The sequence below is a fragment of the Boleophthalmus pectinirostris genome, unplaced genomic scaffold, assembly GCF_026225935.1.
Source record: "Boleophthalmus pectinirostris isolate CB_2022bp ecotype Guang Dong unplaced genomic scaffold, ASM2622593v1 HiC_scaffold_21, whole genome shotgun sequence".
Classification (NCBI taxonomy): Eukaryota; Metazoa; Chordata; class Actinopteri; order Gobiiformes; family Gobiidae; genus Boleophthalmus; species Boleophthalmus pectinirostris.
This window is the reverse complement of record NW_026571175.1, coordinates 5,700,507-5,714,071: the sequence shown is the minus strand read 5'-3', so window position 1 is coordinate 5,714,071 and position 13,565 is coordinate 5,700,507. Positions and strand designations below refer to the sequence as shown.

The window sequence follows — 13,565 nt, the reverse complement described above, 5'->3', positions numbered from 1 at the left end:
AATTCCTATACCACGATGATAACAAAAAACACAATTTAATTCAATTCAAAGTACTTTCTTTTCTATTCCCATGTGGCCTTACATCTGTGTAATCCCTTAGTGGTCCAGGTAGGTTCCATAGTCTTCCATGGGCGTATACTAGTCTATGTACTCTTATACTTGTTCTGATACAGCTCAACAACTCATTCTAAAACTATTCAGGTAAGGTTCGTTTTTGTCCTGAGAAGGTGACTTTTTTAGTATATCGATACCTGCTCAAATGAGTATCTAGCTTTAATAATAGTTGTAGTATTGATTAGTATCCAATTTTTGATACTTTTGAAAACCCTCGTTTTTATTTTAAGACTATCACAATTGATCCGTCCCTGTTTCTAAACCTCTTTCTCTTTGTGAATGAAAGGGCGTCAGAGTGAATGAATAATGAATGGACTGGCCCCCCTCAGTCTCTGTCTCTGTTCTCATCTCTCTCATAGACTCACCTGAGCCCTTGCCAGATCTCCCATGATGCTTTGCTGCGGCTGTGGAGGCCAGTAGGTCTCAGGGGACAGGACAAGGGCGTGGGCTCCCCCTTCTGACAAAAATAACACAATCATAATGAGAAATCTGAAGAGAGGAGGAAGACATGTGATAGCACTACACTATAATCAGAAGTCAGTAAAGTATACAAAAATGCACAAAACTAATATTACTCAAGTATAAATTCAAAGTAATGGTTCAAGACATTTTGTTTGTAAACTAGCATTGTCCAATAGAATTCTGTTCAGTATCATTTGAGCACAGCACAGTGGCTAAAATAAAATCAAACCAAAACACTGACCCTAAACCTGCTTGGCCTGAGGCTTCTTACTAATCTCTTGACAAATTCACTGTATTTATTTTTTGAAACACTTTATAAGACCTTCAGGGAACTGATGTTGCAAATGAGCCTAGGTTATAAACACTGTGATATGCACATTGAATTATTTAATTGTTAATCTATGTTTGTTGTATTTGTTCCTATTCATATAAACAACAAATAAATAAACTAAACAGGTTTGAACCAGGACGCTGTCACTTAAGTACCAGATTATTATCAACATTATAGACTATAAGTTAAATGCACATTGAAAGAGAAATCTAGTATGCATAATGTTGACAAGTCATTATATCTTGCTGTTTTTAGTATTGTCATCTGTTCCCCACTAGAGGGCGCCATAGCACTGTGTTCTACATTCACTGTGGGTTCAACCTTGATTAACCTATTGACTATATTGGAAACATGATCTGCCTGATCATAGCACAGACTGCAGCGTCCTGCTGTAACTCTACAGTGATGGTACATTCTTTTGTACAGGGCTTGTTGTGTTGCCATACTGTTCTGTGCACTCTTCTGTACAGTGAATTAAACGCCACATAACTGTGATTGTTCATTTGGGCGTATACTTTATGAGCCTGTCAAGACACGCTGGGACAAAGAAACTTCTGGATGAAAGTAAACACAAATTTAAAACCTGGTTCATATGACTGCCTTAACATACTCTTAATACTTTACTTTTTACATTTTTGAGAACTCATTTTGCAACTAAATAGTTTAATAGTTTAAATGTTCCATGAGCTGATTTACAGAGTTGAAATCCTGAATCTAATCTTGATAACCCTCTCTCTCCTCTCACCTTGATTTTAAATCATCTCTTGACCTTTGACCCCAGTCTCCAGTCTCTGTCTCATCACAGACACTGCAGAGAGAGCTGAAGTCAGAAATGCCACAGTCATCTGTCAGACATAGAAAGGTTACAGCAAAACATGTGGAGTTTAAACCAAATACTGGTGGGAATATTATGGTCTAGTTGAGAAAAAGTGGGATCTTATAGGCATTATGTATTTCTGAATTTTAATTGAATGTAGAATAAATTGAAAGATATTCTGCAAAACCCAAGTATGTAACAACCACATGCAAGTGTGGGCTGTTACCACATGTCTAATGCCTGTACAATCCCTGTCATCCAAATTCCATAGCAAGAACAAGCTGTGCATCTTAAAGATACAGTATGTAACTTTTCTTATGGGAATGTTTTTGCTTTGGTCCACAGTATTACATCAAACATACATTTTAATCTTGCACTGATCCATTTTCAAGTGCTTTTGTTTATTTGTTTTTTACCTTGGAAATGTATTTTACATGATCTCTCCCAGATCTTGTAACTTGGCTTTCGTCCTCTTTTCTCCATGGAAATGTATTTATTACGGTACTGTGGAACATTCCAGGGATAGCAATGACATGCATGGAGACTGTCTTTTACTATAATAAAACTAAACTTACCTCTAATGCTAAACTTCAGTTAATATTAACTGAAAGGATTTCCTCTTTGACTCAGTAAATTACTCTACAGCTGTTATGTAATATTAGTCAAATGTCACTTAATTAAACACTGCAGTGAATACTTGGTTTCCCCATCTCTCCAGAGTCTGATAGGGCACACACCGGTTAGTCTGAATACGAGTTTCACCATAACACTCACAAACTCACACAAAAGAGATGTTTTATCTAATCTGCTCTGCTCTGCTCTGCTCTGTGGACACTGTGGAAAAATGAGCAGGAACAACTTGGACTTAACGACACTCATTCAACAAAAACTGTATTCTCTTGGCTACATATAAAATGAGTGAAGGTGCTACTGATTACTAAACATACTGTGGGCCTATACACAACAGCAATAGGCGTTTTATGATTGCAAAATGAGAAAACAGGCTGTCCATATATTAAACATTGGCACAGCTGGTCTTATTCTAGGTCCACTAAACCAAAACATTTGTATTATTCTATCTTTATTCAGACTGGCTTGACACTATCCCATAACCTAACACAATCTAATGGCAGCACATATTTAAAGGTGTCCTGTGTAACTTTTTCTTGCTTTTGTCCAGTTTTGTGTGTAGTTTTGTTCTTTTATTAAACTGATCTATCTTGCTTTTATTCAATTATATGTGTTTCTATTGCATTATTATAGAAAGGGAGTCACCTTTCTTAACCTGGCCTGGCTGGTGGCACACCTGCTTGTCTTCAGGAAGGTATTAAAGTTTAATGACATTCAGGCAAAGAAATAACATCCCACAGAGACATGCATACAGTGAACCTTCCACAAGAAAAGTTACTTAATTTGTCATGTGGTTCTGGTGAGGGACATGAATTTTGGATGTTTTATTTTTATTTTTTATTTTCAACTCTGCAGAATTGTGACATCTGTGAGTTTACCTACTAGATGTATGTGTATCTATATATTTGATAGTTTTTAAACAATAAAAACATTTTGACTAAAAAGAAAAGTTACTTAATGCACCTTTAAGGACCTATAATATGCTTTATATTATGCTTTTAAGCACTTTATGTTACATTTTTTATGAAAAGTACTCCACAAATAAAGTTTGATTGATTGATTTAGTCAACTTTTTTTCACCAAATGTATATGTTTATAGCCTAAATTCATGAAGATGGCTGCTTCTACATGGGAAGGGCATCTGTGTACCACCACTTCAGCACCACCAGGGGGCACAAAGATGTAGAAATAGAGACATAAAGCCTACAAAAAGTACAATAAAGTAACCTGCATGAATTACAACGTGTTTTCTGCAATTCAAAGTTGTTTGTGTTGCTTAATATTGCATTTATAGACGATTAAACCCCTTTTAATACAGTTGTTGTGCTTCTTCCTGAACTTGGTGGCAGCAGATCTTCCGACCTTGAGATGGGCGTGACGTGTCCGACTCCAAAGCAATAAAAGCCCGGCGTCTGCTCTGCTCTCCCCCCGTCTCCTCCTCCTCCGGACAGGACCAGCGTACCGACGTGCCTTCACTATACGGTACTTTTAGCACTTTTTCTGCATTGAACTTAATGTTTGGTTAAAGTTGGACAAAACTAAAGACTACGTGCGTATTTTGATATTGCGCATGGCGTTTCTGCGCAACAGTTGATTCACTGAAGCCTCGTGGTTTTTGCATCTCCACAATTTCCGGGTTTTGAAAAGAATTTGTTTAAAAGGAAAAATTTTGGTTTTCTTTTTTTTACAGAATAAATCTCATCTGACAAAATGGTGAAGATTGGAATTAATGGGTAAGTAGAACGCTTATTTGGCAAACCTGTTTTACAGAAAAAAAAAAAAAAATTATGTAACTGTTCAGGTTTGTTCTTCGCATCATCATTTGCTAACAATGCACACTTGTATTCAAATCTCAAGTTGTTTTAAGTAAATTATTAGTCCCAAATCTTCTAAATTTAGCACGATCGTTAACAAAAAGGGATGTCTTTTATCTGTGATGCAATCTAGGCCTAAATTTTTAATTGTATAGCTAGCCTACTACAATATGACCTTCCCAAATCCGATCCCGCATTTCCAGTTTGATAACCTTTTGTGGTTGCATTTCTTTAATAACAACAAATATGTTTATACCAAAACAGAATTGTTATATTTTCCTGTGTTTTGCTTTTTGAGATGCTAGGTAAGAGTTTGTGAAGGCGCCTATTCAAACATTAACTGTGTAGAAAGTTTGTATTCATGCTTTTCAGTTGACCGTTATAACGTTTTTAGGACCTTCATTTTCTAAAGATTTTAATTTTAAGTTTGTCGCTATGGCAACGGTCCTAATTATTCATCATAATTTTTTTCCACTTGCAGAAAACCTTGCTGAAACTGCATATGGTTTTCACGTGTTGCCAGTTACTTTTTTGGCTGGATAATTTACACCTTTGTTGAAATAAATATCAGTTTTGTTCTACCAAATTAGTGGCAGTTTGTGATGAAATGCTAGAAAAGATTAGGTTGAATAGGACAGGAAGTTGCGTTCTATTAAACCTGATGAAACAGGATGTGTGATTTCCTACATATTTCAGGCAAAACCGAATTGAACAAAGTTTTCTATTGTTAAATTATTAATTGACTAAATAAATAAGGTGTTTAATATTTGTCAAGTAACTATTGTGTAAATTTGGCAGGCATTCTAGTGTCTGTTTGCCAAAGCCCCTTGTGACACAGAATGAATGGAATGGTTGCTAGGTTTCCTCACATGTGTAGCTCCAATGAGGAAGCAAGGTCGTAAACTTAGCCAAAATTGTAGAACTAGAGAGAACTAGGCAAAATGTCTTTAGTTAAATCTAAAATAAGTACTAATGTTATGTGAAATTGGTAGTCTAGCTGGTAATATGCACTTAAATACTAGTGTTATATCTTAATCAATGCAGGTAGTGGAACTTTTGTTATTTAAATTTAAGATTGCGTCAATTTGAAACTAAATACCACTTTCATTGTAATTTGGCCTGCACAAAAGCGTCATATTTGAAACGTATTCCTCCATAAAGTCAGAGCTCCAGTCCACGTGTTTTTACTGAAATTTTGAAATGAGTCAAAGAACTGGATGAAGACGTGCTGAATCGCACAGCCTTGTTAAAAACGTCTTGGTGACTCATGATGAAAGCAAACCACTATATTCCACTGACTCAAGAGCTCCTACAAGGACATTCCCTGTACAACCCTTTCAAATTAACTAAGTATACTGTGAATGAAACGTGAGCTGCAATAAATATATCAGTGAAGCTCTTAAGTTAATTATTACACATAATTATATAAATTTACAGCTCAGTGTTGACATGCAACAAAAATGTATTAGTTCTCCTTAGTACAAAGTTAAGGTAGACTCTGTAGAACATAAATAAATGAGATGCCTACAGCAAAGAAATTAAAATTGAATTGTCTCTGAGTATGCCAAGAGTTGTATTACTGTAGAATTTGGATGATCTTGTTTGACTTTCAGTGACTTCTAAAAAATTTAATTAAGCAACTGATAAAAAGCAGTGTTGGCAGTGAGCCTCTTGAGAAAAAGACTTGACACTTGCCCAACTTTTGAGGTTGCATTTTGACATTGCAAATTAACCTTTAACATGGTAGGTGGGGTACTTGAGACTAATCTTAGCTCAAGGTCTGGAGATGGGGTCCCCTGGGCACTGCTCATGGCTCAGTTACTTTGTATCACACTATTTTCTGATTTTATGTTATGTTTTTCATCAAAAACACACCTGGAGTTGTGTCTAGTTTCATTTACTCATTTTAACACACAAGCCATGCATATCTAGGCTGAGTTCTTCTCTCAAACTCTGACCATTCTGTTCCACCTTGTGATGTCATGTGATAATACAGGAAGTACTCTAGTGTTTAAATTACGTAGACCTTCACAAGAATCATTTGGATAATTTCAGCCCTGGATTTGCCCATCTTTACTAAACTAAAGGTAATCTTAAGATACCGCTTCATGACATCACAAGGTGGAACAGACTATTTTGAGCTTTGATGTAGACAGACTAGCAATAAAGGATTACTCAAACATGTGTGAATGAAACAAAACATAACTGATATGTTGTTACCTTTTCAAAAACATAACATGGCTTTCAGGCTCACAAGAGTCAATTTTGTGTAATAAGACTTTTAACTGCAGTGGCCTATAGACTATGCCATCTCATATTTACTTTTTCACCCTCAGTTTACTAGAAAGTTTGGGACAGAGCATAAATTGTATTCAAGCATCATCGTACAAACAGTTTCTAGTGCGTTCAGACTTATGGTGCTCTGTCACGTCCTCTCATCCCTCTTGTCTCTTCAGCTGCCACATTCCTGTTGTTCTGTTCTATTTTTACTCCCAACATGTTGAATGCTGAGAGATTGTCCGAGGCTCTGTTCACGTGCAGCGGTGAAGCAGCTGTTTTCTACAAGAGATTTAAGTTTGGCAGAAGAACTTGACCAACCATGACAACCTAAATTGGGTTTAAAATTAACCATGCACTTTTCTGGAATGTCCCACAGCATTCAACTAGTCTACCTTACATTTATTCAATTAAGAGGTGATTCTACTGTTGAAGGATGTCTTGAAATGTTTTTTTAATGTGAGCGGGGTCAACTCCGCACACCTGACCAGTAACATGACCTGGTGACATTACCTGTGTGCTCCCTATAGATACAAGTTTAATGCTATACTCTGAAACACTAGACTATTTCCATTGTGACAAGGCTACAGAGAATCTTAAGCTTTTGTAAAATTACACATTTTACTTGGATGGCAAAATAGCTTGGTTAAAAATAAAATGGTACCTTCGATCCTGCCCATTATACTTGCAAACCTGTACACAGCCTTTTTAAAGTTGCAGATTACTCTCAAAGGTCATTCAAGGTCATAGAGGAGATGCAAATTGGCCTAAAGATTGTGGTTAGCTTTGTCACGTCCGCTTGAAATAGACTCAACCCAGTTACTGACCATTTAAGTTTGGCTCAGTGCTGATAGTCACTCTTTTTTTTTATTGCATCAAGTCAGTGCCTGTGCTAGGTAAACAGACACAGGGGAAGAAAACTTGGAACATTTTTGCGCATGTGTAACCTGGAGGCCTCAGGCTCTATGCCAAACACAACAATGAGAGGAGGCGGGGCTTAACATGAGGAAGAGAACTAGGAAGTGTTGCAAAGAGTGGCAGGAAGTGGGGCCCGATGTGACTGGTTTCTGCATTAGTGACCAATGGTAATCCTAAATTTATCACACCTTTAGATATATTTTTTTTTCCCCCAAAACCCTAGACCATTCATCTTGTGTCATAACTTTAAGATTTAGTCTTCATATAACCTTAACCAAAGCCCTGCAAATGACCCTGGGCGCTGCTTCTCTTAATCGGAGTTCCATTCACTGGTCCTGGTCCATATTTGGTTTGAACTCTTCTGCCTGTCACTGTTCCCCCTCAGACCTTCTATGGGCCCTGTGGATGCGCAGTACCAGACAGGAGGAAATGTGGTTGTATACTGCCATCTTCTGGACTCTCAGCAGCACTACTTGAAACTTGGGTTGTCGGATGCGTAATTTGGGGATGACTTGACTCAAGATATCAGCACATGTCTGGACCCCTGGACTTGCTTAAAAACAGAACTTCAACAGACACTTGACCAGAATTTCTCCTAGTGAAGTGTAAAATAAAGTATATAATTTTAAAACTTTTTTTTTTTTTCCCCTCAATAAGCCCTTTTTGCATCTTTTTCTCAAAGGCCTGTATTCTTTTTAATTATGTTGGAATAGGTTTTCTCTCCTCTATAATGTTATAAAACGTGATACATTGCATTTACTAATGTCAAGTCTTAATATCCCTTTTGTTTCATCTCTCCTTAGTTTTGGCCGTATTGGTCGTCTGGTGGTCCGTGCCGCTGTGAGTGGAAAAAATATTGAGGTGGTGGCCATCAATGACCCCTTCATCAACCTGGATTATATGGTGAGGACGGGCTCACGAGTGACTCACTGTCTAACTACATTGATACTGGGAAGTTTTAGAATCCTCTAAAATCTGAATAAGTCCTGTGAAATGCGTTTCCCCTATTGTTTTTTTGCTGCTGTTCAAAAAGTTTTCTTTTTTTTTTGTGTCATATACTTAAGATTAAGAATTGCACCTTTTAAAAACATTGAATTATGTTGTTGTTGAAAGCTAATGACTTAACCTTGTTTCTTAGGTGTACATGTTCAAATATGACTCCACTCATGGCATCTGGAAAGGCGATGTGAAGGCAGAGAATGGAAAACTGATCATTGGAAAGATGTCCATCACAGTCTTCCAAGAGTAAGTTTAAAACTGTGTTATTTACTGCATACTTTATTTGAATATTGTTTAGAGGAACCGTATTCTTGGCCAGATTTTATTTTTTCTTAAAAGCTATATTTGACAAACCTTTGACAATCTGAACGCTTGTTTCTTGCTCTGCTCATTCAGTTCTCATTTTAGAGGTCTGGTTTTTAAAACTGAATCAATGCAACTGGAAGGACAAAACCTTAACTTATATTATAAATCCTGTCACTTCCTAGTAGTTACTAAGAATTACTTTTACTAGTAATTTCCGCAAACCCCTTACAAGAATTGCTTGGACCACTGCTTTGTACTCGAGTAATATTTTATGAACATGATGAGCAATGTAGAATCTTTGGCTACCCACCTCTGCTAGAACAACTTGAATGTAAAAATCGACAGTAAGCCTACATGCAGTGTAGGGATGGGCATGATTAATCGATAATTGATCATTAAGAATTTCATCGATTACGTTCATTTTAATCGACAAACCGAATGTAGGTTGCTGTGCGTAGCGTGACCAAAGAGGGGTCCGTACATGTAGCTCTCTGCACTCAGAAGGAGCGAGCAAACACAAACAGTCGGTCAGTCTGCAACGCAAATGCGTATTTAACGATGACTTGTACAAGAAATTCCATGCTTTCCGTTGCGTTCGGGACAAGTGTGAGTCCTTGTGCACAGTGTACAAAGCAGCACATATGTTTCGGTGTCCAGTGGGAAAAAGTTTTGCCAGGTGAGAATCGCACAATGTCAATGACGAGTCCCCACCTCCCTCCCCCCGTACGGTGTCCTGGTTTTGACAAACGCAAATATGGTCACACTAACCTGTATTCCACTGAGTCGTGTCTTTTAATCCAACAGAAGTTGACCGCATCAGCGCACAAGAGCTGTAGTTTTATCTTCGCTTAGTTTCTGCAAATTAGCGATGCGGTTTTAAGTTTCGTTTTTGTGAGTTATGCAAAACTGAATTAAACACATTATAATCTCAAACGGATTGATGTGGCTCTAGAGTCCTTACGGTTTATATGTCGTAAAGTTGAATTTATGTATGCAGGTTAGTAGTGCAGATAGCAATAATAATGATGATCATTTTAATATAAACACGTTAATGATTAATCGATAATCAATCGTTAATTCTTCCGACGCTCCCTTAGAGATAGGGTGAGGAGCTCAGTCACACGGGAGGAGCTCGGAGTAGAGCCGCTGCTCCTCCACATCAAGAGGAGCCAGTTGAGGTGGCTCGGGCATCTGTTCCGGATGCCTCCTGGGCGCCTCCCTCGGGAGGTGTTCTGGGCATGTCCCACCGGGAGGAGGCCCCGGGGAAGACCCAGGACACGCTGGAGGGACTATGTCTCTCGGCTGGCCTGGGAACGCCTCGGGGTCCCCCCGGAGGAGCTGGAGGACGTGTCTGGGGTGAAGGAAGTCTGGGAGTCCCTGCTTAGGCTGCTGCCCCCGCGACCCGGCCCCGGATAAGCGGACGAAAATGGATGGATGGATAATTCTTCCGACGATCGATTTAAGAAAATTTCATCGAATGCCCATCCCTAATGCAGTGTTTCATTTTTTTCACAGGAGGGACCCAGCAAACATCAAATGGGGCGAGGCTGGAGCAGAGTACGTTGTGGAGTCGACTGGAGTTTTCACCACCATCGAGAAGGCCTCTGTAAGTCCAATGATGGTGTCAGGCTGAATATAAACATAAGAGTTAAGTTTGTTCAGTTATTCCTGTCCTAATTTCTCAAATAATATAATTCTAGTAATGGCACAGTTCCTGATTCAGACAGTCAAACTTTAGTTTAATGCAGAGGGGACAAGGCAGTCTCAAGAGCTACTTTTATCAATGTTTGTACTGGGGCACAACAAATGTCGATGAAATGCGTGAAAAGCTGGTGCTGACACTTTTAAAATGAAAGTCAGAGCTCCTACCTGCTTTGTATGGGGAGGTTCAGCCCTTGGTGTGTTATTGGGTAAGATCATTTTGACACTTGACATTTAAACTTGACCTACCCTGTGTTTCCTAGGCTCACCTGAAGGGCGGCGCTAAGCGTGTGATTATCTCTGCCCCCAGTGCTGACGCTCCGATGTTTGTGATGGGAGTGAACCACGAGAAGTACGACAAGTCCATGACAGTTGTCAGGTGAGATTACTTTTTCCCCCCCCCCCTCATCAGAAGGTCATGTATTAAAAGTGGGGTAGCATTTATAATGGTTCAAAATAATAATTTTTTTAATACTTTAATCTGGTCTCCATAGTAACGCCTCCTGTACGACCAACTGCCTGGCTCCTCTGGCCAAAGTCATCAACGATAACTTTGGCATTGTGGAGGGGCTCATGGTGAGTAGAAAGAGCTGCATTTGTTTTGTTTTTTTAAGAATAACGCTCAAATACAGAAATCAGTTACTTGTAGTGTCACAGTAAGGCTTTTTTTTTTTTTTTTTTTTTTTTTAAGAAAATATTCTAGATTTAAGATGTGCAAAATTAGAATATATTTTCCACTTTATCCCAAATGAGTCTGAAACGGTTGCACCCAGACACAAGGAAACATGAGAACTCTCCCGAGCAGGCCTACCAATCGACTGAGTCACTGATGTATGACTTTAGTAAAATATATATTTGACTTTAAAGTTTTGTTTCATCATGTCACCCAAGCACATTTAGTTTGTGAATTTTGTTCACTGACAATGGAAAACCCTAAAACTTAATTTCTGGTTAGAGCACCTAAATGGTCTTTAGTTATAAATTCATTGTTTGTCATTTATAGAGCACAGTGCACGCAGTCACAGCCACTCAGAAGACTGTGGACGGACCTTCAGGTAAACAGTGGAGAGACGGACGAGGAGCCGCTCAGAACATCATCCCTGCTTCAACTGGAGCTGCAAAAGCTGTGGGCAAAGTCATCCCAGAACTCAACGGGTAAATGACTCAAAATGTCAGCGAATGAGGCTCAAATATTCCAGTACTCTTACCTCTGTTGTCCTGCAGTAAACTGACTGGAATGGCTTTCCGTGTCCCCACTCCCAACGTGTCTGTGGTTGACCTCACCGTGCGCCTGGAAAAGCCCGTAAGGATCAGATAAAATCTTTTTGGAGATCTTACTTTTTGCCTTTTTATGAATTCTCCTAAATTTTGTTTCAGGCAAAGTATGATGAGATCAAGAAGGTGATGAAGGCTGCTTCTGAGGGCCCCATGAAGGGAATCCTGGGATACACTGAAGACCAGGTCAGTACTTTGTTCATTAACCAAAAGATATCAGGGGAAAGGTTGAGTGTAGGTGTTGGTACATTTTCTAAATTTGTCTTAAGAATTTTGGACTAACGTTATTGAAGAGATTTAACAAAGATGTTAAACGGTAGTTAATAATACTTTACTTTAGTAGAACCTATTAATATACCATACTTTGGTTTATACCACTTTTAAGATGTAATCAGACGGCTTTAGAAACCCCTAGGCGGCTTTGGCACAAAGTCTAGAGGGCAGTACACAACTTTTTGGTTTGATTAATCAGTCCAAAAAGTGCAAAAGATCTGAAAGGGTGGTAGAAACCTGCAGTGTTAATGGTTACATTTAGTTTTATAGACTATACTGCAATACTCTTTAAAGGTGCATTGTATAACTTTTCTGGTGAAGGATCTGTCAGATGCTTTTCTCCATGGAGATGTTATTGTTTTGTCTAGAATGTTTCACAATATGGTATTAAACATTTATCATCTTGGAGACCAAACCAGACCAATTTACAGGTCAGATCTGTGGAGAGCCAACCTTGCACATAGTGTTGTTTTTGTTTTTTTTCCTTTCAGAGGTATCTTTGAGCTGTAAAACGACCTCTACATTACATTTATTCAATTACAAATGTTTGTCATATTGTGAAACATTCCAGGCAGTGCAGTGACATCCATAGAAACAAGCAGGTGACAGACCCCCTTGCAAAAAAAATTGCATGGTGCAGATTTAAGATATTTACAAACACATTTCTGTATTGGGAAATGTAATCTAATATCAGAATCTAAAGTCAGTCTTCCCATACTTCTAAGTGACATAATTAAACTTGGTCTTTCTCTGTTCAGGTTGTGTCTACAGACTTCAACTCTGACCCTCATTCCTCCACCTTCGACGCTGGAGCTGGAATCGCCCTCAACGACAACTTTGTCAAACTTGTCTCATGGTAAAATATTCAAAAACAAAATTGTAAGTCTACAAATGTATCTTCTCTATACTGATTTGGTTTTTAATTTCTGTCCATAGGTATGATAATGAGTTTGGCTACAGTAACCGTGTGTGTGACCTTGTTCTCCACATGGCCTCAAAGGAGTGAAAACATCTTTGCTGTTCAAGAATTCAAAATAAAGCACTTAACTTCAAAGTTCTTGATGGTTCTGTCTACTGTAATGTTCAACAGTTTAAAACTACTGTGTAGATTTGCACTTAAATAAAAGTCCAATTTGTAAAAGTGTAACATATCTGGCTCTGTCTTGTTGGTATGTCTATTCTTAAAAATCTCAACTGCTCTTCAAGGTTTGCATGTTCTCCCTGTCTGGGTGGGTTTGCTCTGGGCACTCTTGATTTCTGCCATCAACCCAAAATATGCGCAAATCCTTCAGTTGACAGTTCTGACAAAGATTGGCTCAAGATCTGGAGAGGGGTCCCACTGCTGACAGGTTTTCCAAAGTGCACTGAAGGATGGGTCAAATGCAGAAAGAAATTTTACCTATGGGAACTATGACTGAAAATGGAATGTCTAAACTTTAATCCATTCCAAAATAGTGATTTAGTATTTGTAAGGCAATATAAAAATATTTGTAGTACTTGTATAAATTCAAAGTTGACGCACCCTTTTCTCATTATTTTGGATTCACTAAATATTTTGGAAAATATTAAGGAAAATGCCAGTTTTAAACCACAATATTCTTCAGTAATCCCTGCACTATTTAAGTCCAGTGGTTCAACAAATTTCATC

General features: G+C 38.3%; 1 protein-coding gene across 1 annotated transcript; it reads left to right on the top strand.

Moving 5' to 3' along the window:
- Positions 1 to 3,704: 3,704 nt before the first annotated feature.
- Positions 3,705 to 13,064, top strand: LOC110162161 (glyceraldehyde-3-phosphate dehydrogenase). Its single transcript, XM_020927017.2, has 12 exons — positions 3,705 to 3,836; positions 4,045 to 4,087; positions 8,167 to 8,266; positions 8,502 to 8,608; positions 10,184 to 10,274; positions 10,633 to 10,748; positions 10,864 to 10,945; positions 11,373 to 11,524; positions 11,594 to 11,672; positions 11,747 to 11,830; positions 12,676 to 12,773; positions 12,854 to 13,064. The coding sequence occupies exons 2-12, from the start codon at positions 4,065 to 4,067 to the stop codon at positions 12,921 to 12,923; spliced, it is 1,002 nt and encodes a 333-aa protein (XP_020782676.1). The 5' UTR covers positions 3,705 to 3,836; positions 4,045 to 4,064; the 3' UTR covers positions 12,924 to 13,064.
- The last annotated feature ends 501 nt before the right edge of the window (positions 13,065 to 13,565 follow it).

What these genes read in the sequence shown, in the direction of transcription:
- LOC110162161 (XM_020927017.2), top strand. Translation starts at nt 4,065, where the DNA reads ATGGTGAAGATTGGAATTAATGG. An exon ending in GCATTGTGGAGGGGCTCATG is followed by an intron (nt 10,946 to 11,372) that starts GTGAGTAGAAAG and finishes TGTCATTTATAG; the next exon opens with AGCACAGTGCACGCAGTCAC. An exon ending in GTCATCCCAGAACTCAACGG is followed by an intron (nt 11,525 to 11,593) that starts GTAAATGACTCA and finishes GTTGTCCTGCAG; the next exon opens with TAAACTGACTGGAATGGCTT.